Below are 21,619 nucleotides of genomic sequence, written 5' to 3' on the forward strand. Positions count from 1 at the left end.
GTTTTAACTCAGACCTTGCTCTGTGATCTTCAGCTAATTCTGTAATAACTTATAACAGAGAGTAATAAGAGTAATTACTTTATCAAACTCAATCTTATTTCCAGAGTAATGCAGCAGATAAAGTGTTTATCATGGGCAGGATCTGCAGCCCTGGAAGTTTCACCCGCAGCTTTCCTAAGTGCTCACGAAGCAGGGCCTTTGCATGAAACTTCCAGTCAGGCCCCTTTTCAGTACCCTGTGACTTTGGGTGATTGACAGTCCCACGAGGATGCCCAAATCTTCTTCCCCCCCTTCCCTCCCCTCCCCCCCTGCAGCTGCTGGTTGTAATGGACAGGATTCGTAGCTTCCCACTTTCCAGCCCCATCTCGAAGTTCCTGAATGGCTTAGAGATCCTTCTGGCAAAGGCACAGGTAAGAGGATTCTCTCCAGTCTTCATTTTAGTTATAGTAAACTGAAGAGATTCTCTTATCGTTAGAGGGACAGGATGTGATAGTTTGGGTTGGAAAAGGATGAACCTCCTTGGTTTTTCTGACATAGGGTCAGATTATTGCAAGTGAAGCCACTGCCTCCATGGGACACATAGGGGGCCTGCCTCACCTGTTCTCAAGGATGGGACGCAGCGTCCACCAGTCCTAAGGGCTCAGTCTGCCAGGACTTCTGGGTTGGCCTTCAGACCGGCAGCGTGCCTCCGCTCTTCAGCCCTTCAGTCCTCTCACAGCCTCTGAAGTGGCTGGTGCTTCCCTGATTTTCAGATTAGGGCTCTGGACTTTGGAGGGGTCACGTGACTAACAACAGGGATTCAGACTCAGGTCTCCAAACCCTGTGCTATTTGCTCTGCTGGAGGTCTGTCAAGTGACCAGAAAGAACTCAAAGCTGGATAAGCTGGATGTAAACTCATTCTGGTTAGTTATTGGTAAATCAGTATAAAATTGTTGAAGGTCCCAGGGGTCTTTGCTCAAGAAAAGTCCAGGGTGTTCCTGAGTGAGGAGGTGGTCAGGGGACTGAATAATGGCCATAGTAAATTTTATCTGTGTTTCTTCAGGATTGGGAGGAGAATGCAAGTCGAGCCCTGTCTCTGCGGAAACATCTTGATGTGGTCACTCAGATGGTCATCCGTTGGCGTAAACTGGAACTGAAGTAAGTGATACATTTGTCACTTCCCCTCCTGAACTTAGGTTGTAGGGATATATAGTCTTTGGGTAGTTTGTTTCTTCAGAGTTTATGTAGTATGTCAGCTGGAGACCAGACAACAGCATGCGTTCGGAGGCAGCAGACTGGGAGCTTCTCCATCTCCATTTGGGAGGAAAGAATAGTGAATATTTAGCTTCTGCTTCTGTGGTTTCAGATGTTTGAATAGGTTTCCTTAAATGCCTCCTTGGCCTCTCCTTCCACGTTTCAGCTGCTGGTCCATGAGTTTGGATAATACCATGAAACGCCATACTGAGAAATCCACCAAGCATTGGTTCTCCATCTATCAGATGCTGGAGAAGCACATGCAAGAACAAACAGAAGAGCAGGAAGGTAACACCCGTCTGTAAATTCCCTGCTTATTTAGAGGGTCCAAGCTAAGCTTGAAGTGCTGCAGAGTGTGGGATTTACCTGCTCCCATGTGTCCTCGCCCCACTACTTTCACATAGGATGTATCGTTTGAGTGCGAGGTATTCCTGAGAGGTCAGCCAAGAAAGCTGTGTAGTTTTATTCTTACTAAGAATAATAATGGAAGTCAGAGAGGTTTAAGTGACTTGTCCAGAGTCTAGAGAGCTAGTCATAAGATAAAGTTTCCTTCTTCTCTATATCCATGAGACAAGTCAAAGAGAAAGTTTCTGTCTTGGTAGGTAGTAGTTAAAATGCTTGAGTGAAAAGGGTTTCATCTCATACTTAGAACAAATGCCTCATAATTCAGTTTCCTAATTTGCTGTGAGTGCATTTCATACATACCCTGAGTGGGGCTGTAGTTTTTAAATCAGCTTGGAATTTAGCCTGTGGTCCTTGCTTCAAAGCTTCACCTTAACTGGTGTCTCTACTTGACGGCCATCCCACGGGAATCCCATAGTAGACTGTGTGCGCTTTGTGACAGCAAGTGATGGTTGCAAGCACATATATGTTTTCTTCTTTGAATCTCTAAAGATGACAGACAGATGACCCTGATGTTGCTGGTCAGCACGTTACAAGCATTTATTGAAGGATCTTCACTGGGAGAGTTCCACGTACGACTTCAGATGTTACTGGTTTTCCATTGTCATGTCTTGCTGATGCCACAAGTTGAAGGAAAAGGTAAGGATATACATATGTATGTATAATATTTTTTCTTTAATTTTACCCTTTGAATTCTCCACATGAGACAGGTGTCTTGTTGCATACCAGGTTTTAAACAAGACAGTTTCAGTTGTCTTTTCCTATAATGTGATTCAGGTTAGATATAGAGAAAAACATTAAAGTTGAGTGCAGACTGGTTATAAGTGAAGCCCTGGCTAGCAAACCGTGGCAGAGGTAAATCACCAGATGCAGAGCTCGGGAGCTGGCATGTTGAGGCAGCACATCTTTCTGTCTAGACAGTGCATATGTCCTGCTAAGCTTCTGCTTGATCCAGGCCATTGTTAGGTTCTTTGATCTCGGGAGAGTGCTGCCACATGTCAAGTAACTGCACATAAAACTTCTACTGTTGATTCCTATCGCTGACCACAGCAGTTTAGACAAAAGTGTCGCTGTAAAATGAATATAGGTTTACGTGAATGAGCAGTCAAGGTGAGCCTCTTAATATGCCATCTTTTAAAACAGGCTTAGTTTCTGCTGAGTTTACAATAAGATTCCGAGAAAGGGTTGGAAATTGTGAGTTTGGCAGAACGTCTGAGTACACCATCTTTAAGAACAAAAGTGCAACCAGAAAAATCCAGTACAAACTGAAATGAAAATACAGGGTAGGATTGACAGCCTGCGTCTCTGGGAACTGGTCACCCCAGCTTCCCAATGAGCTGTCATACAGTCTGCATGTGCTACATTGCACTGTGATCTCGTGGCCTAAAGAGTAAGGAGGAAGGGTCATCACAGAGATGTGAACCTCAGGGGGAGCCAGCAGCACATGCAGCGAGTGTGGTGTTTTGTTTCCTTTTTGTTTCTTCCAGATTCACTTTGCAGTGTTCTATGGAATTTGTACCATTATTACAAGCAGTTCTTTGACCGGGTCCAGGCCAAAATTGTGGAACTTCGTTCCCCCCTAGAAAAAGAGCTTAAAGTAAGATGAACGGCTGTCATAATCACTATTGGGAGGACAAAATCAGCAAATTCTTCCTCAGTTCTGTTCTTTAATCTATCTGACCATGAGGCAGGGGGATCTGGGGAATGGAGGAGAGCATTGCAACTGCCAACTAGGATGGCGGGTTTTGCATTTTGCAGCATTGGCTCCATTGCTGGCCTGGCTGCGTGTGTGAGGGTTCCGGGGCGTAGCGCCTTTTCAGAGGCTCCTAAGAGGGATGTTAGTGCCTGCTCCCCTGGTCTTGCCCAGGCTGATCTTCCACCTCAGATGCGCACCATCTGGTGTTGGTCTATGGGCTGTTGAGGTGCTGGGGGTGTAAGGAGGATCCTCTCTTTTTGACACTTTCAGTGGTTGTGGAATCAACCCTGGTTTAAGCTAGAGTACATAGTGACCTACTGATTGTAGGAGCACTTTTTTCCATTGCTTTGAGACAAACACATGGTTCCTTTATTAGACTTGTTTTACTTGTTCACTGACACACAGTCCTGTGTTTGAGATGGAGTGGGCTCTGGTCTTCGGCAAACAGATGATCTAGAAAGAACAGAATGACACCAGCATTATAAAGCCGTTTCTTGAGCTTCATTTATCTTACAGGAATTTGTTAAGATATCCAAGTGGAATGATGTCAGCTTCTGGTCTATTAAACAGTCTGTGGAAAAGACACACAGGTAATTGATCTTTTAAAGCTGGGGGTGACCAAACCTCAGAATTTTTGAATGGTAGACAACATGACTACATTGTTACAGAGGCCTGACTTGTGCTGCCTTGAACTTAACTAAAAAACACTAGACTGTCTTGCTGGCTTCCCAACACCACGCCCTTCCACCCAAAGCAGAGTCTCCCTGCAGGAGGAACGCGTGTGTCTGGAGGCAGAGCAGGCTGTGTGCCATGGAAGGTCGAGTCCCCTGCCACCTGCTCACCTTGAGCAAAGTGATCCCACCGTTCCTGGCTTTTTTTTCCTCCTAGAAAAGAGAGACGAGAATACCTGCCGTACTTTTTCCTTTAAAAAAAGATTATGAGTTTCTAAGGAGCTCATTATGTACCAGAGGTACAAGTTATTAAGTGATCTATGTATGTGTTATATGTCATTTACATATTTCCTCACTTTCCATCCTATTTTTTTCTGCCCATCTCTGTCATTACCTGGGGCCAGAACCCTCTTTAAATTCATGAAGAAATTTGAAGCTGTCCTGAGTGAACCCTGCCGGTCATCCCTGGTGGAGAGTGACAAGGAGGAAGAGCTGGACTTTTTGCCAAGGCCAACAGACGCAGCCGCAAGTGAGGAGTCGCCCATTCAGAGTCTGAATCGGGCACTGAGAGAGACCCTGTTAGCCCGGCCAGCAGCTGCGCAGGTATTAGCTCGTGGGATAGTGTTTGCTTATTCCTGAGCTAGTTGTGTGGGGTCTTTGCTTTCTGTGGGAGGAGTGTCCTTAGAACTAGGTGAGGGAATGCCTTTGAAATCTTCCTCTTTGGACTAGTGGTATAGCATTTGTTTGCATGACCTGCTGCAGAGTAAGGCAGAAAGCATTAATCCTGGTGCTGGAAGTTTCATGTTAGCCTGTGGAAACGACTGTTGTGCTTACCTGTGAACAGTTCATCTACCTGTGAGGGAAGATTTAAAGCATCAGTTTAGGAGTAGGATATTGAAGCTGCCTTTGGGCTCCCGCGTGATGAAGCTGCTGCACAGGGAGTGGCTGTGTGCAGTGATCTGCTGGTTTGAACTGGTTGCTGGTAACCATGGTGTAGAAACATATGTACTCCCATCATGGCCAGTTTCAAGCGCCAAGAGTTAAGAGCTGGCTTGCAAAATTCCTGAAAATTTAAACAGTTATCGAGACCTTGGGTGAGCAGGCCTGTTACAGGAGGATGTCCCTGCTTCATAATCACTGGGTGTAGGGAGCACTCTTCCCCCCCCACCCCCCGCCCCGCCCAGTAACTTTATTTATTTATATATTTTTGGCTGCATTGGGTCTTTGTTGCTGTGCGCAGGCTTTCTCTAGTTGCGGTGAGCGGGGGCTACTCTTTGCTGCAGTGCACGGGCTTCTCATTATGGTAGCTTCTCTTGTTGTGGCTCATGGGCTCTAGAGCGTAGGCTCAGTAGTTATGGCTCATGGGCTCAGTAGTTGTGGCTCTCAGGCTCTAGAGTGCAGGCTCAGTAGTTGTGGCTCACGGGCTTAGTTGCTCCATGGCGTGTGGGATCTTCCCGGACCAGGGCCCGAACCTGTGTCCCCTTCATTGGCAGGCGGATTTTAACCACTGCACCGCCAGGGGAGTCCGGGAGCACTCTTAAGGGAGTAATGACTTTTGTCTTCCTACTGTGCTTTCCACCCTGGGTCTATAGAGTTAGCAATCGGGTTCCTCAAGCGATTTTTAATATTTTAATAGTTCAGAAAGCATAATAGAAATGGAGCATACAGCCATGATATGGCCACACACATATGATATGGCTGCCAAATTTTCTTTTGATTGTATTCGTCAGTTCACCGCTTGTCATGCTGATCCAATTTTTAAACTTACTATTGATGACAGCACAGGAATTTCAGGGTTTTTTTTTTTTTTTTTTTTTTTTTTTTGGCCGTGCTGCGTGGCATGTGGGATCTTAGTTCCCCTACCAGGGATGGAACCCATGCCCCCTGCAGTGGAAGCGTGGAGTCTTAACCACTGGACTGCCAAAGAAGCCCCAGAATTTCAGGGATTCTCAAGGGAAAAAAACTAGTGAAAATAGGCCCCCGATGGTTGCCTAGTATCTGGATCCTGGTATTTGAACTGTTAGTCAGGAATTGGAGGCAGGGGAGAGATGGTGGTAGAAGTCGGCTTTGGCGGATCAGGTTAGCGTAGCCTGTGTGTCTGAGAAGCACAGTGCCGTGCAGCACCTTAAAGGCAGCAGTTATGCTGTCGGATCTCCACCTTCGTGGAGCAGAAGCGCAGGCCCCTGGTGACGAGCACAGAAGGCGCTGCGGGAGGTGGGGACCAGGGCTTCTGCTGCGGGGACCTCCCACAGCAGCAACACACAATGCTGAATACCCGCGGCACGTGCCTGTTTTAATTTTGGCGATGATACCTTTGTTCTCGTGAGACTTCAGAGACGTGGAGAGGAGAGTTTCCTGTTGCCGAGCCAGGTGTGTGTGGAGCAGCGCAGCATTTAAACTTAGCACCCGTGCAGGTTCGTGCTAGGACTGTTGTTCTTGGCAGTGAGAATAACCTGTGCTCTGTCTCACAGGCCGTGGTTCCAGAGCAGTGTCAGGGTGCCCTGCCCGCCTCGGAGGGGGCGCTTCTGCGTCGCTTGCCGAAGCTCGTGAAACGCATGAGGAAGATGTGCCTGGTGCTCATGAAGAGAAGCCCCCTACCCTGCCTCGTGGAGGGCCTCGACCAGTTCACCGGTGGGTGCGCACCCAGGACAAGGGGGCTTTGCTCTCCGCTATCCTCAGTGGCCTGGGAGGGTTGGAATGAGATACCTGTGTCCTTCTGTGACATCTTAAATAGCGTTGAGCAGGTAATTATTAAGCAGGTGGGTTAAAAACCATCCGAGCCCAGACACAGGAGCCAGCTGAGACGCCACAGGCGGTCACCTTGTCCTCCTCCCGTGCACACCAGTGCAGTGTTAGGCCGTTCTCTACAGCAGCCCTGTCCATGTCAGCTCTTGCTGGCTGGGGACATGAGTAAAGGGTTTCCTAGAGTCTTGAGGCTGTCCCCACCTCTCAAAATGTTGTCTCTCTTGGGTTAAAGGAAGAGGGAGGTTTGTCCACAGTCCACTTCTTTTTTCCTTCACTTCAGAGAGGTGTAGCAGTCTCGTTTCCCTGTTCGTGCTGTACAGCAGTGGCTGGGAAAGGGAATCCCGACCTTAAAAGATCATTTGGGCCCTTGGCAGCCTTTCAGCACTTCCCCCACCTCAACCCACCCCCCAGCCGCAGTGAGCGTGCCGTCAGGGTGAAGCTGGTCCTTCTTCAGTGAGGCTGCAGTCTGATCTCAGGGAGATCTTTTTTTTAAAAAAACTTGTCAGAATAATAGCCTATTATCCATTGCTCAGGATGCCCTGCCTGCATTGTTCAGGGGTCAGCTGTACCACATCTTTGGTGGCTTAAACAATAGGAATTTTTTTTCTCACAATTCTGGGGCTAAATGTCCAAGATTAAAGTGTCAGCAGGGTTGGTTTTTTCTGAGGCTCTCTCCTTGGCTTGTAGATGCCTTTTCTGTGTCCTCATCTCCTCTTCTGTTAAGGATGCCAGTCAGATTGGATTAGGACTCACCCATAAAGCCTCATTTTATCTTTTTTTTTTTTAAACTTTTTTTAAAAAGATATTTATCTTTATTTGGTTGCACCAGGTCTTAGTTGCGGCTCGCCGGCTCCTTAGTTGCAGCATGCAGACTTCTTAGTTGCGGCATGCATGTGGGATCTAGTTCCCTGACCAGGGATTGAACCCATGCCCCCTGCATTGGGAGCGTGGAGTCTTAGCCACTGGACCACCAAGGAAGTCCCGGCCTCATTTTTATCTTAATTGGCTCTTTAAAGGCCCCATGTCTAAATACAGTCACATTCTGAGGTATTGGGGGTTAGGACTTCAGTGTGAGCTTGGGAGGCCATGCAGTCAGCTTATAACACTGCCTGTGGCAGGTTGGCAGCACCCTGGTGTTCTAGGTGCCGGTGGGTGCTCAGGAAGGCAGTGCGATGCTGGAGAATGAATTTGGGCTTCGGAGTCGGTTCAGCCAGGGTTCAAATCCGGCTTCAAGTCTGCTCTTTACCTGAATGGCCTTTAGAAGATGACTAGACTTCTCTGAGCCTCTTTGAGTGGCTACAAATAAGTTCTTCTGGAGCTGTGCAGGTTAAAAGAACGTTTTCCAAGTACCAGGTACAGTGTAGGAGCTCAGTACATGTTGTATGTATTGGAAATTTACCTCAAGTTTTTAAAATTCTTAGTGTAAATCACTGCACATAATCCATGTTCAATAAGTGCTTTTTGCTTGATTGGTTATGAAACCCCTGAATTTAAAAAATAAACAGAATACCTACTTTATTTGGGTTGTTTGTTGTTAAGAGATAAGAAGCACCATGTGTTTTGATTTTTCCGTTATCATGCATCTTGATCAGTTTAATCATTGAGAATTTACCAAATGCTAGGGACTATGTTAGCTATAAAGATGAATGACACCTGGTCTTCGTTTTTGACAGGTCCTTGGTCTTGGGTAATTTGAGCACATTAAGAATTCCTGGGGATTTCCATGTTTCCCCCTTGTCTTCCCTGCAGGTGAAGTAATTTCCTCTGTGAGTGAGCTGCAGAGGTTAAAGGTGGAGCCCTCCGCAGAGAAGGAGAAGCAGCGCTCAGAAGCCAAGCACGTTCTCATGCAGAAGCAGCGAGCTTTAGCAGACCTCTTTAAACACCTTGCAAAAACCGGTAAGGTCCTCGATGGAAACCCAGTGAAGTGTACTCACCTGATTTTAGGAAGACAAAGAACATGGGTGATTTGGGGGAAGTTTGTAGAGACAGTGGAGATGGTGGGAAACATAAGGTGGAAGGCAAGGTTTGAAATGTGTGAGTCCCAGTCAACACACACGAAAATCCTATGATGAACCATTTGTGACTCAGGTAGTTTCACAGTTTTGTAATGAGGTTTCTCAGAAACCATGTTTCTTATTTTCATCACCATATGTTGTACAGCACCCGCCCTTCCAACGTGCATAGGGAGCAACACTTTTCAAACTAACTTGTGTATGAATCACCTGGGGAATCTTGCTAAAGTGCAGAAGGTTTCTGTTTCAGTAGGTGTGGGGCAGGACCCGAGAGTAAGCTTTCTAGCAAGCTCCTGGGCGATGCTGTTCCTAGGACCTGACTTTGAGTAGCAATGGCATTGAGGGGTTCCTGGCACATCTGTTCTCTCCTGAGTTTCTTTATTTAACCACCTGCTATTTATTTCCTAGGTTTGTCATATCGCAAAGGTCTTTCCTGGGCCCGTTCAAAAAACCCTCAAGAGATGCTTCATCTTCACCCGTTGGATCTCCAGAGCACATTGTCTATAGTCAGCAGCACTCAGGAGGCTGATTCTAGGTTTGTGTTTTTAATTATAAATGGAGCAAGTCAGCTAAGCCTCCGTGGCCTCATTTGCCAAAGTGGCGAGAGGAGTACTTCTGTCCTAGTGTTGCCATAAAATTAGCATTTAGAAAAGTGCCTGGCTCAGGACTGGCAGGTGGCGAGCACCCAGTGTTAATTTTCTTTTCTTTTTTTTTTAACCTTCTTTTCTTTCATTAGAAAAAGGTAAGGGATGAATTCGAAATATTGGGTGGTTTGGGCTCTGTTGGGGATCTGGTGGGGTAAGGAAGACAAGGGGCCACTTTGAGTGTTTAAAGCAAGTGTCAGTGGTTAGTTAGTAATTGTTGATTTTCTTCTTTCCATTCCTCTTTCCTCCTTGTATTCATGTCTCCCATCATTTTTTTTGGTCCTTTGATTTTTCCTGAGGTCTACTCAATTGACTTGAATGTACAGGTGAAAATCTGTGAGAGAAGGGCCACGTTTTTAGCTATTCCATATACATAAACCTAAGTTCCCATATGTTCTTGAATTTGAGAGCCTATAGACTTTGGAGGCAGATGGAGCGCCCTCTGTGTTAGTAACTGGTTGGAAATGAGCTGAGTACAGCATACATGTGTGTTTTCTTTGCTCAGTGGCCCTCTCAAGTGCTTTAAATTTGAGTTCAACACAACACTGTAAAAAGTAGAAATTTTACATAAACATTCTGGATTTTCAGTTTTTCGGGAAAATTTGGCCAAGTGTGCTTGCCTTCCCGTGTAGTCGAAAGTTGACTAGAGTGCCCTCCTTCTGATAGGACACATGCTCTCAGGTTCACTGTGGTCAGTAACGGTCCCTGTTGCTTCTCAGCTGTCATCGCCAGGGATCATTTTGTGCTTGGCTGTCCTTAACCATGTATGTTATCTGTATGGCCCCTGTAGGCATCAGAATTTATGATCCCTAGCCTCCACTGCCAAGATAGTCATAACATTTTTGTTAAGGAAGCCATATTGTCATAGTTTATTTTCCCACTCTACTTTCAGTGCTAAGTATGTAACACATCCTTTGTATAAAGGACTGATGAGTGCCTGACTGAATGGGTCCTCACAGAAGTAAATCTGTTCAGACTCTTGGCTTCTGGTTGCAGCTTAAATGGACCAGTCTCTGACTCCTCAGGATCTAGGGTGGAGATAGTGGTTTTTTTTTTTTTTTTTTTTTTTATATATATATATATTTTTTTAATACTTTATTTATTATTTATTTATTTATTTATTTATGGCTGTGTTGGGTCTCTTAGTTTTCGTGTGAGGGCTTTCTCTAGTTGCGGCAAGTGGGAGCCACTCTTCATCGCGGTGCGGAGGCCGCTCTTCATCGCGGTGCGCGGGCCTTTCACTATCGCGGCCCCTCCCGTTGCGGGGCACAGGCTCCAGACGCGCAGGCTCAGTAGTTGTGGCTCACGGGCCCAGTTGCTCCGTGGCATGTGGGATCTTCCCAGACCAGGGCTCGAACCCGTGTCCCCTGCACTAGCAGGCAGATTCTCAACCACTGCGCCACCAGGGAAGCCCGGAGATAGTGGTTTTAATTAAGAAAATCATGTTGATTTCTTTCCCAGGCTGCTTACAGAAATCTCGTCTTCGTGGGAGGGGTGCCAGAAGTATTTTTATCGCTCTCTTGCACGGCACGCCAGGCTTAGTGCAGTCCTGGCAGCTCCCGCCAAGGTAGGATGATAGAGCCTTGGGATTGCAGGGGCTCAGGGACTCCAGTTCTGTTCATCCAGGGCAGCGTCCTCAGACCCGGTCCAGTGACCACAGCCCATTACTGGAAGTGACTGAACTTTTTGCAGTCATTAAACTTATAATATAAATCAATGTAATTTTGTGCTCAGAGAGCATTTTATAATAAGTTCTGTTATTCAGCATTTGCTAGCAGGACCAAATCCTTAAGAAAAATTACAGAGGAAAAACTTCAAATGGAGAATGCCACCCTCAGATCTCTTCCCCCTGTGAACTGAGAAAAGATCACTGATACCCAATTTTGATGTTAAACTAGTTCCTGTTCATGGGACTTCAGTGGAAGCGTAATTTGAGATGCACTGCTCCCGGAGGTGGACGTGTCACCTCTAGAGGGCAGCGCACCCAGGGCCCCGCACCCTGCCCCCGCCCAGCAGGGCTCCCCTCCAGGAGCGTGGGACCCAGCACTTCCCAGCGGCCCCTCAGCATGCTCCCTCCTCCCCCTGCCAGGAGATGGGCGTGGGCCACATGGAGCGGTGTAAAGGGTTCTCGGCGCATCTGATGAAGGTGCTCATCCGACAGCGGCGCTCCCTGACCACGCTGACCGAGCAGTGGGTCCTCCTCAGGTATCGCTGACCAGCCGCGTTTGCAGCGCAAATCGAGAGTATTGTGTGCAGCTCAGAGTTGCTGCACACGCTGCTCCCAGCTATGCAGTGAGGTCTGAGGTCCGAAGGGGCAGGTGGGGTCTGCCCTGGCTTGGCCCCTCGCTTTGGGTGGTAATGCCTCTGCCCCCTGGTTTTGGCAGCACCTCGGGGGGATGGTTCGAGGCCGAGTCAGACGGTAAAAATGTTCACGGCGGAACTGCACCTGGGTCTGGAATGAGGGCGTCCGTGGTTGGCAGTCCGTGTGGGCTGAGGGCAGGGTTGCTCTCATGGCATCGGGTGGCCCAGACTCTGGGCACAGATCAGGTGTGAGCCGGCTTTTTGGATCCCAGAGTTGCAATCTGCTGAGCCATGCACTGGTGCTCCTCAGTGGAAATGGGCACTTAACAGATGAGGACGGGAAGCCTGTCATCATCTGCTGAGTGGATCCTTGGCTCACAGGTAGTGTTTCTAGACTGTAATGACTTCAGCTCTTTTCTTCTCCGCTCATAGGAGTTTCATCTAGCAAAGTCTACTACATTTACTAGATTTTTTTTTTAGAAAATAGTGGTTGAAATTACTGTGGTGCTGTGACTGTGTTGGATGTGAGAGGCCTGTAAGGGGCAGGCGATAGGCAGTGAGCACCAATGCTTCTGCTACACTGAAGGATGTGTTTAAATACTTTGGAAGGCGTTTGAACAGACTTTTTACTTATCTGGGGAATCCGGTCTTCTTGATTATGTGGAAAAGCCCAAGCTTCGTTCAGAAATCAGTGAATTTACCGTTACAGACAGCGCGGTGACACAGTTTAAGGTGCCGTGTGTTATCCCCACGGGTTTGTTTCTCTGCACAGGAACCTCCTCAGTTGTGTGCAGGAGATTGACAGCAGGCTGAGGGGGCCGCCCATCTACCCCGTGGCCTTCCCCCCTCAGGACGGGGTGCAACATTGGACAGAGAGGCTGCAGCACCTGGCCATGCAGAGCCAGATCCTTCTTGAGCAGCTCTTCTGGCTCCTCCAGTGCTGCCCCAGTGCAGGGCCAGCTGCAGGCCAAGGTGATGCCCAGGCACAGGGTCAGCCTTCTGCCCCCTCCCTGGAAGGACCAGAGCTCACCAAGGGGCAGCCTTCTGGAGCAGTGCTGGACCTGATCCCGTCAGATCTGAGCTACCCATCCCCAGTTCCTGGAAGGCAGCTGCCCTCTGGTTGCCGGATGCGGAAACAGGACCAGCTTTGGCAACAGTCAACTGTGAGATTAACAGAGATGCTGAAAGCCATTAAAACAGTGAAAGCTGATGTTGACAAAATTAGGCAGCAATCTTGTGAGACTCTCTTTCATTCTTGGTGAGTGTGCCTACGTCTCTGCTCTGCCTCTGTGTGTGCGGCGCTTGGTCAGGGTTTTAGTAATGGGATGAAATGATGAAAGGGGGCGTCATGCTTCAGTCCTCGGTTTTCCAGTGGACCCTCATAGCGCTTTGTGGCATACGTCTAGCTGTAAATCTTTAGATGCAATGAGTTTTAGTGGTTGGAGGGAGGGTGCGTGTGTGTGTGTGTGTGTGTTTATGTTAGCACCTTCCTTTCAACATTATGGCATTTCTGTTGTTGCAGGAAAGATTTTGAAGTTTGCTCTTCTGGGCTGAGTTGCCTGTCCCAGGTGTCAGCTCATTTGCAAGGCCTAGAGTCCTTGTTCATTCTTCCAGGGGTAGAGGGTGAGCAAATAGACCCACAAATGGCATTAGTCGAGAGCCTGGAATATGTAAGAAGAGAGATCAATAAAGCCACAGATGACTTCACTACTTGGAAGACACATCTGCTTACCCCAGGCAGCCAAGGAGGTGAGGACTATTGTTCGGTAAGGGAGTAAAAGCCCAGTGTAGGAACGACATCTTGTAGATTTAAGTCCAGATTGTCCTAAAGACACATTGTGTTTTGTTCTAGACGTATCTGTCCAGGGTTCCAAGGCAGGGAGGTATGGTTGGAACACATAGCTCTTAACTTTTGTTGCCTCTTTTGTTTGAGAACCTTGCCTCTGGATTGCCATCACGTTGCGTACTTTATAGCACATGAGTAAGTAGACAGCACAGGCTCACTGGCTGTTTCAGAAAGTTCTTCCTTAGACTGGAAAGCTGCTGGCTAATGTTCGGACTAAGTTGGTGTTCATATATTCCATCTTAGCCATTTTCATATTTTTGGCATTCTTTTAGCAAAATTGTTTTAATACAAGACAATAACCTTATAGGTTTACCTAGGCCGGGAATGTGTCTCTTTCTTCTTTGTACCCAGCACAGCTTGACAGTGGCTCAACCATAGCAGGTGTTTACAAGGTGGCTGTTTGTTAAAATGACAAATGAGGATTGTTAATGATTTCCAGATGCACTGAAACAAATGACTGAGTTTTTAAAAATTTGTTCTGCACCATGTTACTTTACTAGGAAACCAAATGCTGGATGAAGGGTTTGTGGAGGATTTTTCAGAGCAAATGGAAACTGCCATCCGGGCCATCCTTTGTGCCATCCAGAACTTAGCAGAAAGAAATAGTAAAAAAACAGAGGAGAACACTCACCAAACAAGACCACAAGAAGATGGTATGTCTGAGATCAGGAAAATACTAGTTTCTTATTTGATTTAATTTTTATTTTGATGATCTATTTTTGTGGCTAAATATTTAAGGCCAGATGTTGGAAATGATTATTGGATGAATGGAGATGAAAAGAGTTTGTTTTCTGTTATTTACCATGTCATTCTTTTCCATGAATGAAAGAGGCAGCAGGCTTTGAGAGACTGCAGTCAGGACATCTAACAAAACTCTTAGAGGATGACTTCTGGGCCGATGTGAGCACTTTGCATGTGCAGAAAATAATTTCCGCTGTCTCTGAGCTCTTGGAGAGGCTGAAATCGTCTGGCGAGGATGGCACAGCAGCGAAGCACACGGTAACCAGTGGTTCCTCACAGGCTTCTTGCTGTCCAGGTGGGCTGAGCAGAGGCAGAGGGGGTTTCACCTCGCTCCATGTGGTGGTCCCAAAGCAGGCCTCCTCGGCAAAATCACTAGGTATCTCTTGATGTCTTTATACATGTAAACCTCACTGACAAACTTTGCAAAGCTTAGGGCTTGCTGGCTAAGGATTACAGTTGTAAGACGCATAGGTGCAAACATGCTGCCAATCCAGAATGTCCATTATCTTGGGGTTCTTTCACATCCTGATCACATATTCCTGGGTGTTTGGTGTTAATGGTGGACGTTGCCGCCATAACTAAGGCTTAATGGCCGTACTATGCAAACACCTGTCCCTTCACAATAAGCCAGAAGAGGATGACGTTATCATCTCCATAAGTCCAGAGAAGCAACTTATTTTTGAGGACTTGTGTGTTATTCTGTAGTATCGCCTCCAGTGCCAACTTTGATTCCCAATAGAATTTGTATATAAACATATTTTTTAAACACCAGACAACCTTGTTAACTAACTGAGACTTAAGTGACTAAGAATTTAAAGTGTAGTGTTGTGAGGGTTTGTATAAACAAGGAAGAGATCTCAGTGAGCAGGTGTTATGTACGTGTGTGTAAATAAAATGTACCATTAGTGACCTTTACTACATTCACAAGGTGGTACAACCACCGTCACTGCCTAGTCACCCCAGAGGAGACCTGGTGTGAGCAGCCCTTCTGATCTGTTTTGCCCCCAGTTCTTCGCCCAGTCCTGCCGCTTGTTGGTGCGCCTGGTGCCCATGCTCTCCAGGTACTCTGACCTCGTCCTCTTCTTCCTGACCGTGTCTTTGGCAACTCACCGCAGCACTGCAAAGCTGCTCTCTGTGCTTGCCCAGATCTTTACGGAGCTTGCCCAGAAGGTAAGGACTGTTTACGTGGAGCACCATGGGGAAGCAGGTACCCATGTATTCCATACCCATTAGTGTTTGGTTTGATGGGATTTTATTTTGGGCCTTCACAAATAGCAGGAGGTGATTTGCTCTCTCTGTGGATTTTTAAAAAAAAAAAAAAAAAAATATATATATATATATATATTTTTTTTTTTTTTTTTTTTTGTAGGTGGAAAGCATTCTCTCAAAGGTATTAAGACAATTACAAAATACAATTTTTTTTTCCCTTGGCTGCACAGCTTGTGGGATCTTAGTTCCCTGATCAGGGGTTGAACCCAGGCCCTCGGCAGTGAAGCGCGGAGTCCTAACCACTGGACCACCAGGGAATTCCCACTCTCCCTGTGGATTTTTTACCGCGTTGTCTGGCCTCCTTTTACTAAGCCTTTTTCCACTAAAGGTTTGGAACCTGCAGGTCCCTCACTTGGGAGCTCCCTAGACTCCAGAGTCTGTCTAAAGGCTGCTGCTTTCTGTTCACACCCTTCTTTCCTGGTCTCCAGTTTCAAATCTTCTTCTGATAACTCTGAGCTAGACTTGTAGGACATGAATCCTTAAGGCTGTTAAGTTTTCGGTCGTTTATACTGACGCATGCTGAAATGGTAACGGGGCTCTTAATGTTAGGAGGGGCGTCTTTAATAGGGAAGTCATTCATTCATTCAGCCATGTACCCAGTGCTGTGAAAATCACTGAAGTTATAGAGATTGTAGACCCTACCCTTGGAATTCAGGAGCAGCAGTCAGAACTAACAGGCCCAGCCTGGCGTGGTAAGTCCAGTCACAAGGGTATCTGGTTCTGGGACTCAGAGTGAGCAAGTGACTTAGCCTCAGTTTCCTCATTTTACAAATGAGATTTGCATTTTTGTGAGAATCACCTTAACTAAGTATATAGTTTTTTGTTTTTGTTTTTTTTTTTTGTCCCTAGTATTTTAAGATCTTTTCTGAATCTAAGTATAGTATAGGTGAGATGCACTTGAGGAAGATAGGAACTTACAAACTGAAGGTGAGGTCTAGGCTTCTTGTAAACAGTCAAGAGTTTTTAGTTCTGAGTATCTGGAATACTGGAAATGGTTAAAAAAAAAAATGGGAGCAAGCCCGTGCCTTGTATCTAGAGGATAAATACGTACATTTGTTGAGTAATGGATAAATGAATGCCTCTCAGATTTGCCCCCTCTATCTGATGGGCACTGAGCCAGTCTTACATCCCATCACTTCTTGGAGGAAACACTGCCTGTAGAAGACAGTGGCAGGACAGTGTATGTTGAGGGTGCCCTGAGATTTGGGTTAGCTACGTTTGTCCACTTGCACCATTTCTCTTGTCTGACAAGTTCTAGAATGACTGTGGGCTGTCAGACCTGTGTGTGTTTGGGGGTAGCAGTGTAGGGTAGAAGTGGTTTTGATGAAAGCAAAGTGTTGGGAGCTCAGTGGCTGTCCCAGCTGCAGCCACTGTAGTAACGTGACCTGCATACGGACATCCTGAATCTCCTTCCTTTATGGTTGATTCTGCCTGCATCTAAACATATTTCTTTAAAATAGTGTATCTCACTGTCTTAACCAAAATGTATTCTTCAGTCGACTTTCTAAGAATACATGTCCTGAAGGTGAGTTTGCCTTTCCATTCATTTAAATGTCCGAATTGTGTTCCTCTCCTCTCTGAGGAGTGCTGAGGGAACTTGAAAGTAGGTTAGACACAGTGCTAAGATAATAGATTTAGGGGAATTCCCTGGTGGTCCAGGACTCCGAGCTTCCACTGCAGTGGGGACACAGGTTCAATCCCTGGTCGGGGAACTAAGATCCCACATGGTACATGGCGAGGCCAAAAAAAAAAAAAAAAAAAAAAAATAGATCTTGGTTGTGATTAAAGCACTTAATCCATAGGAAGCTAGTTCTGTGTAACTAAGTCACAATCAGTGTTTGCTGGTCTTGGAACTTGGTCTTGTTAGTTGACAGCTTATTTGTAGTACATGCTTATCCTTAGATTGGCAAATATCTTGATAGCTTGTACTTTCTCTGATAAAATTTCTGATTGAGAGCCATGATTTTCTTTTTTTTCTGTTCACTTTTGTCCCACACACTAGTAGTTGATATTTGGTTTTGGGCTATTTTCTGACATGAAATACAGTTTTATTAACTCTTCACAAGTCTTGCTGTGTCTGACCTTGTTCTTAACTCTAGACCCCATGCCATGCTGGGTGCCAGGTGCCTTGGCAGCAAACAGCCCAGGCCAGATACAGCACGTTCCCTGAGAGTGACAGATTTACTTCAAGAGCTGAAGGGGAAGGCATGTTTGTTTGTATTGTAGTTAACATGACTTTGTGTGAGGAGCATCACACAAAATTTTCTTCAATGAAAGGAAATGAAATCTCTCACTTGTAGCATCTGCTTTCAAGTTGTTGTATCTCCGGGGCTACATGTCTTCTCCTGTCTTTCCTTTCAGGCTTACTAATTTGAGAAGTAAAGAAGGACAAAACCCCTTTGGGATTTAGACACTGAGAGTTTCTGTGCCACACCCTGCCCCATAACTTGCTCCTTAAATATCGTCCTAATGTATACCTCATTCAAATTTTTGTCTTGGCAAATGACAAGTTACTACACGCCAGAGGCCTCCACAAAGTCTCAAAACCTTGTATATTAAATCTGATGTCAAGCTTTGAAACTGCATAATAACCGTTGTCACCAACAAAAGTCTACTGTAGTTCAGATTTAAAATACTGAGCTAGAAAAGAATTAATCATTTATTTATAGTATTTTCTCCTGCAGCATGACTGGAAATCCCTTCTTTGTTGCTTTTTTTTAACCTAACTTTCACTCTTTTTATTTTTGAGGGATTTTGCTTGCCCAAAGAATTTATGGAAGATTCAGCGGGAGAGGGAGCGACTGAGTTCCATGACTACGAGGGAGGTGGGATTGGAGAAGGCGAGGGCGTGAAGGATGTGAGTGACCAGATAGAAAATGAAGAACAGGTACGTTTTCACAGGCATGAAATATGTATATAGTTTACAGAAGCTCACTCCTTTTTCACTATTTAAATTACACATATAAATGGTTTTTCTACTAGGTTAATGGTTTTCAAACTGTGATCTAGGCACCTAAGAATACTGGAGCTTAGGGAGTGGATGTAAATCAAAAGCTTAATAAAGACCACAGAAAGGAACTTTTGCAGCATAGTCATTGGTTGTAGCTATAATTTGGGAGGGAAATGATTTAAAATTTTTTTATTTTAAATGGGAAAACTTTTGCTGATGACTTGTAAGAGAGCATTTTTGGTAGTGGTTCATTTAGGGATAAAAAGCTTGGCTATTTTAAGTGATAATTGCATTAAACAACAATGCCAGTGTTTTGCTGTTAATAGGTTTTATCATTATATGTCTTTAAGACATGGTGAAATTTTTTAAATCTATATCCTTTTTTATTTGGAATCAAGAATGCTTTTGAAATATTTAGATGCTTTGGACTAAGATTGTTGTGTTGCTTTTTTAAATTCCAATCTCATTTGGGAGTGTTTTTTTAAACACACTACTTTTATTTGGATTAATCAACCGTGACTTCAAGAAAGAAGAGGTAGTGGAATTACTTTTTATCACTTACATTCTAAATTTAGAGCACTGCATAAATTTCTATTTAAGGTATGGTTATACTTACTAAAAATAAAGGAACAAACCAATCCAAGCTTCCTCTCTTCCTTTGAAGGGAAAATTGGAAAGAAATAAAAAAAACAAAAGAGTAATGCTAGCGTTTATGTGGCATAGCTCTCATGTACATTATGTGTGTGGATATATATACACAGATAACATACACATTATTGTTATTTTGGCCTTTTTCCGTATTTCTCAAATTTAACTTAATTAGCACACAGTACTTTGTTAATGGAAAACTAAAGGAAAAAGTAAACCTAACAGAAAAGTACAAATCCAATGTAAAAAACATTAAGTGGGATAGAAAGCTATCAGAACAATTTGGCAGTAGCTAATAAATTTTAAATTGTGTGTTCTTTGACCTAGGAATTCCATGTTTTCTTGTACAAATGCTAATAAGGGTCCAAGATAATAAGTATGTGTATAAGGGAGTGTGTTTATACAAGGATGCTCACTACAGCATTATTTATACTGGTGAAAATTGTGAATTATTTAAATTATGATACTATTCATGCAGAGCAATACTATAATTAAACACAATGAGATAGGTTTATAAGTATCAACATGGAAATATATCTAGGAGACATTTTTTAACATAAATAAAAAAGCAGATGGCAAAACAGTTTGTCAAGCATAATCCCTTTTTGTTGAAAAAGATACGTGAGGCCGGTATTGGTATACCCCATCTATATTTCTGAGTATCTGTTGGTGTGCTTACGGATAAAAGTATGTGCCAGAACATCACCAGTGGTAATTTCTTTGGGAGTTTTGGAAGATGGTGGTGCCGGAGGAACTTACTCTTTCTGTTTTGCTTAGAAATTTTTAAATGAGATTTTATTACTTTTTTTTTTCTTTTTTTTAAATGTTTACTTTTTTAAAAATTAATTAATTAATTAATTTATTTATTGGCTGTGTTGGGTCTTCATTTCCGTGCAAAGGCCTTCTCTAGTTGCGGCGAGCGGGGGCCACTCTTCATCGCAATGCGCGGGCCTCTCACTGCCGCGGCCTCTCTTTTTGCGGAGCACAGGCTCCAGAAGCGCAGGCTCAGTAGCTGTGGCTCACGGGCCCAGTTGCTCCGCGGCATGTGGGATCTTCCCAGACCAGGGCTCGAACCCATGTCCCCCGCATTGGCAGGCAGATTCTCAACCACTGCGCCACCAGGGAAGCCCCAGAGATTTTATTACTTTTGTATCTCAAAAAAAGAACTTTAAAAATTCAGCTATAATGAAACAGATAACAATGTGAATCTTTTGCCCCAAATATAGTGTAGATTATGTAGGAATATACAGTTTAAGGAAAAGTGAAGAAAATTACATTCACTGGCGAGGGATAAATTAGGAGTTTGGGATTAACAGACACACACTACTGTATATAAAATAGGTAAACAACAAGGACCGACTGTATACCACAGGGAACTATATTAAATATCTTGTAATAACCTATAATGGAAAAGAATCTGAAAAAGTGTGTGTGTATGTGTATATATAACTGAATCACTTTGCTGTACACCCGAAACTAACACAAAATTGTAAATCAACTATACTTCAATAAAAAAATAAAAAGGAAAGTAGTAGGGGGAAAAATTACAGTCACAGTTGGGTATGAGAGATCAAAGTGACAAAACAGATATTAAATTTATGGGCAGTATAATAAGACTGATGAATTTTCTTTTACCCTACAGAGAATGCATAGTCTTTTTTAATATATATGGATTAAAAAAAAAAAAATTCAGGGAAATTCCCTGGCAGTCCAGTGGTTAGGACTCTGTGCTTCCACTGCAGGTGGCCCAGGTTCAACCCCTGGTCAGGAGACTAAGATCCCACAAGCTGCACGTCTTGGCATAAAAACAAACAAACGATTCTCATGGAGAAAACCTCAACAAAATTCTATATTCTCTAACAAAAAATGTAATAAAACTGGAAATTAATTACAGAAACGTTAAAGCAAGTCACAAATTATGTGTATTTTCTCTCCCCAGAGATAATTTTATACCATTAATCTTGGCATTTATATATTCTATTTAGAGCTGAATAAACATTAGTAATGTTACAGTGTGCATTTATGTTTCTATAATGCTTTTTGATATAGGCAGAAGATACATTTCAGAAGGGTCAAGAAAAGGATAAAGAGGATCCTGACTCAAAATCAGACATTAAGGGCGAGGATAATGCCATTGAGATGTCAGAAGACTTTGATGGGAAAATGCATGACGGGGAGCTTGAAGAACAAGGTTTGAGATTATCTGTCACTTCATTCTTATGCTTGAAAAATAAATATTTTATACAGGAAATTACATATTTCCAATAAGGAGCCTATTATACTCTTTTGGAACAAGTCGGTTACTCTGCATAACTGCAGGTGGAAACATCAGTATATGCCTGTGCCATCCCCACCTCCAGTCAGAAGCCTCTAGTCCATGTTGGAGATTCTGCTCTGAGTAAGCGGAGACGCTGACCCTGGTGCTCTGGCTGCCTCGTGTGCCGGATCAGTGACTGCGTAG

General features: G+C 44.5%; 2 protein-coding genes across 3 annotated transcripts in view; one reads left to right on the plus strand and one right to left on the minus strand.

Moving 5' to 3' along the window:
* The window catches only part of MDN1 (midasin AAA ATPase 1), a 158,572-nt gene that overhangs the window by 115,312 nt on the left and 21,641 nt on the right, over nucleotides 1-21,619 (plus strand). For both annotated transcript variants that reach the window (XM_059941583.1, XM_059941584.1), the window contains 19 exons: nucleotides 315-410; nucleotides 1,043-1,137; nucleotides 1,400-1,521; nucleotides 2,128-2,274; nucleotides 3,123-3,232; nucleotides 3,848-3,921; nucleotides 4,407-4,605; nucleotides 6,474-6,633; nucleotides 8,497-8,643; nucleotides 9,168-9,294; nucleotides 10,865-10,970; nucleotides 11,493-11,608; nucleotides 12,477-12,962; nucleotides 13,227-13,453; nucleotides 14,051-14,203; nucleotides 14,380-14,549; nucleotides 15,300-15,461; nucleotides 18,310-18,447; nucleotides 21,208-21,349. In XM_059941583.1, the coding sequence (XP_059797566.1) occupies nucleotides 315-410; nucleotides 1,043-1,137; nucleotides 1,400-1,521; nucleotides 2,128-2,274; nucleotides 3,123-3,232; nucleotides 3,848-3,921; nucleotides 4,407-4,605; nucleotides 6,474-6,633; nucleotides 8,497-8,643; nucleotides 9,168-9,294; nucleotides 10,865-10,970; nucleotides 11,493-11,608; nucleotides 12,477-12,962; nucleotides 13,227-13,453; nucleotides 14,051-14,203; nucleotides 14,380-14,549; nucleotides 15,300-15,461; nucleotides 18,310-18,447; nucleotides 21,208-21,349 (2,977 nt within the window). The remainder of the gene's footprint in view (nucleotides 1-314; nucleotides 411-1,042; nucleotides 1,138-1,399; nucleotides 1,522-2,127; nucleotides 2,275-3,122; nucleotides 3,233-3,847; nucleotides 3,922-4,406; nucleotides 4,606-6,473; nucleotides 6,634-8,496; nucleotides 8,644-9,167; nucleotides 9,295-10,864; nucleotides 10,971-11,492; nucleotides 11,609-12,476; nucleotides 12,963-13,226; nucleotides 13,454-14,050; nucleotides 14,204-14,379; nucleotides 14,550-15,299; nucleotides 15,462-18,309; nucleotides 18,448-21,207; nucleotides 21,350-21,619) is intronic.
* Nucleotides 3,242-21,619, minus strand: part of ANKRD6 (ankyrin repeat domain 6) — a 247,184-nt gene continuing 228,806 nt past the window's right edge. Inside the window, exon 17 of the transcript XR_009506216.1 lies at nucleotides 3,242-3,784. The gene's annotated coding sequence lies outside the window, so the exon portion shown is untranslated. The remainder of the gene's footprint in view (nucleotides 3,785-21,619) is intronic.

The sequence above is a fragment of the Balaenoptera ricei genome, chromosome 12, assembly GCF_028023285.1.
Source record: "Balaenoptera ricei isolate mBalRic1 chromosome 12, mBalRic1.hap2, whole genome shotgun sequence".
In the NCBI taxonomy this organism is placed as follows: Eukaryota; Metazoa; Chordata; class Mammalia; order Artiodactyla; family Balaenopteridae; genus Balaenoptera; species Balaenoptera ricei.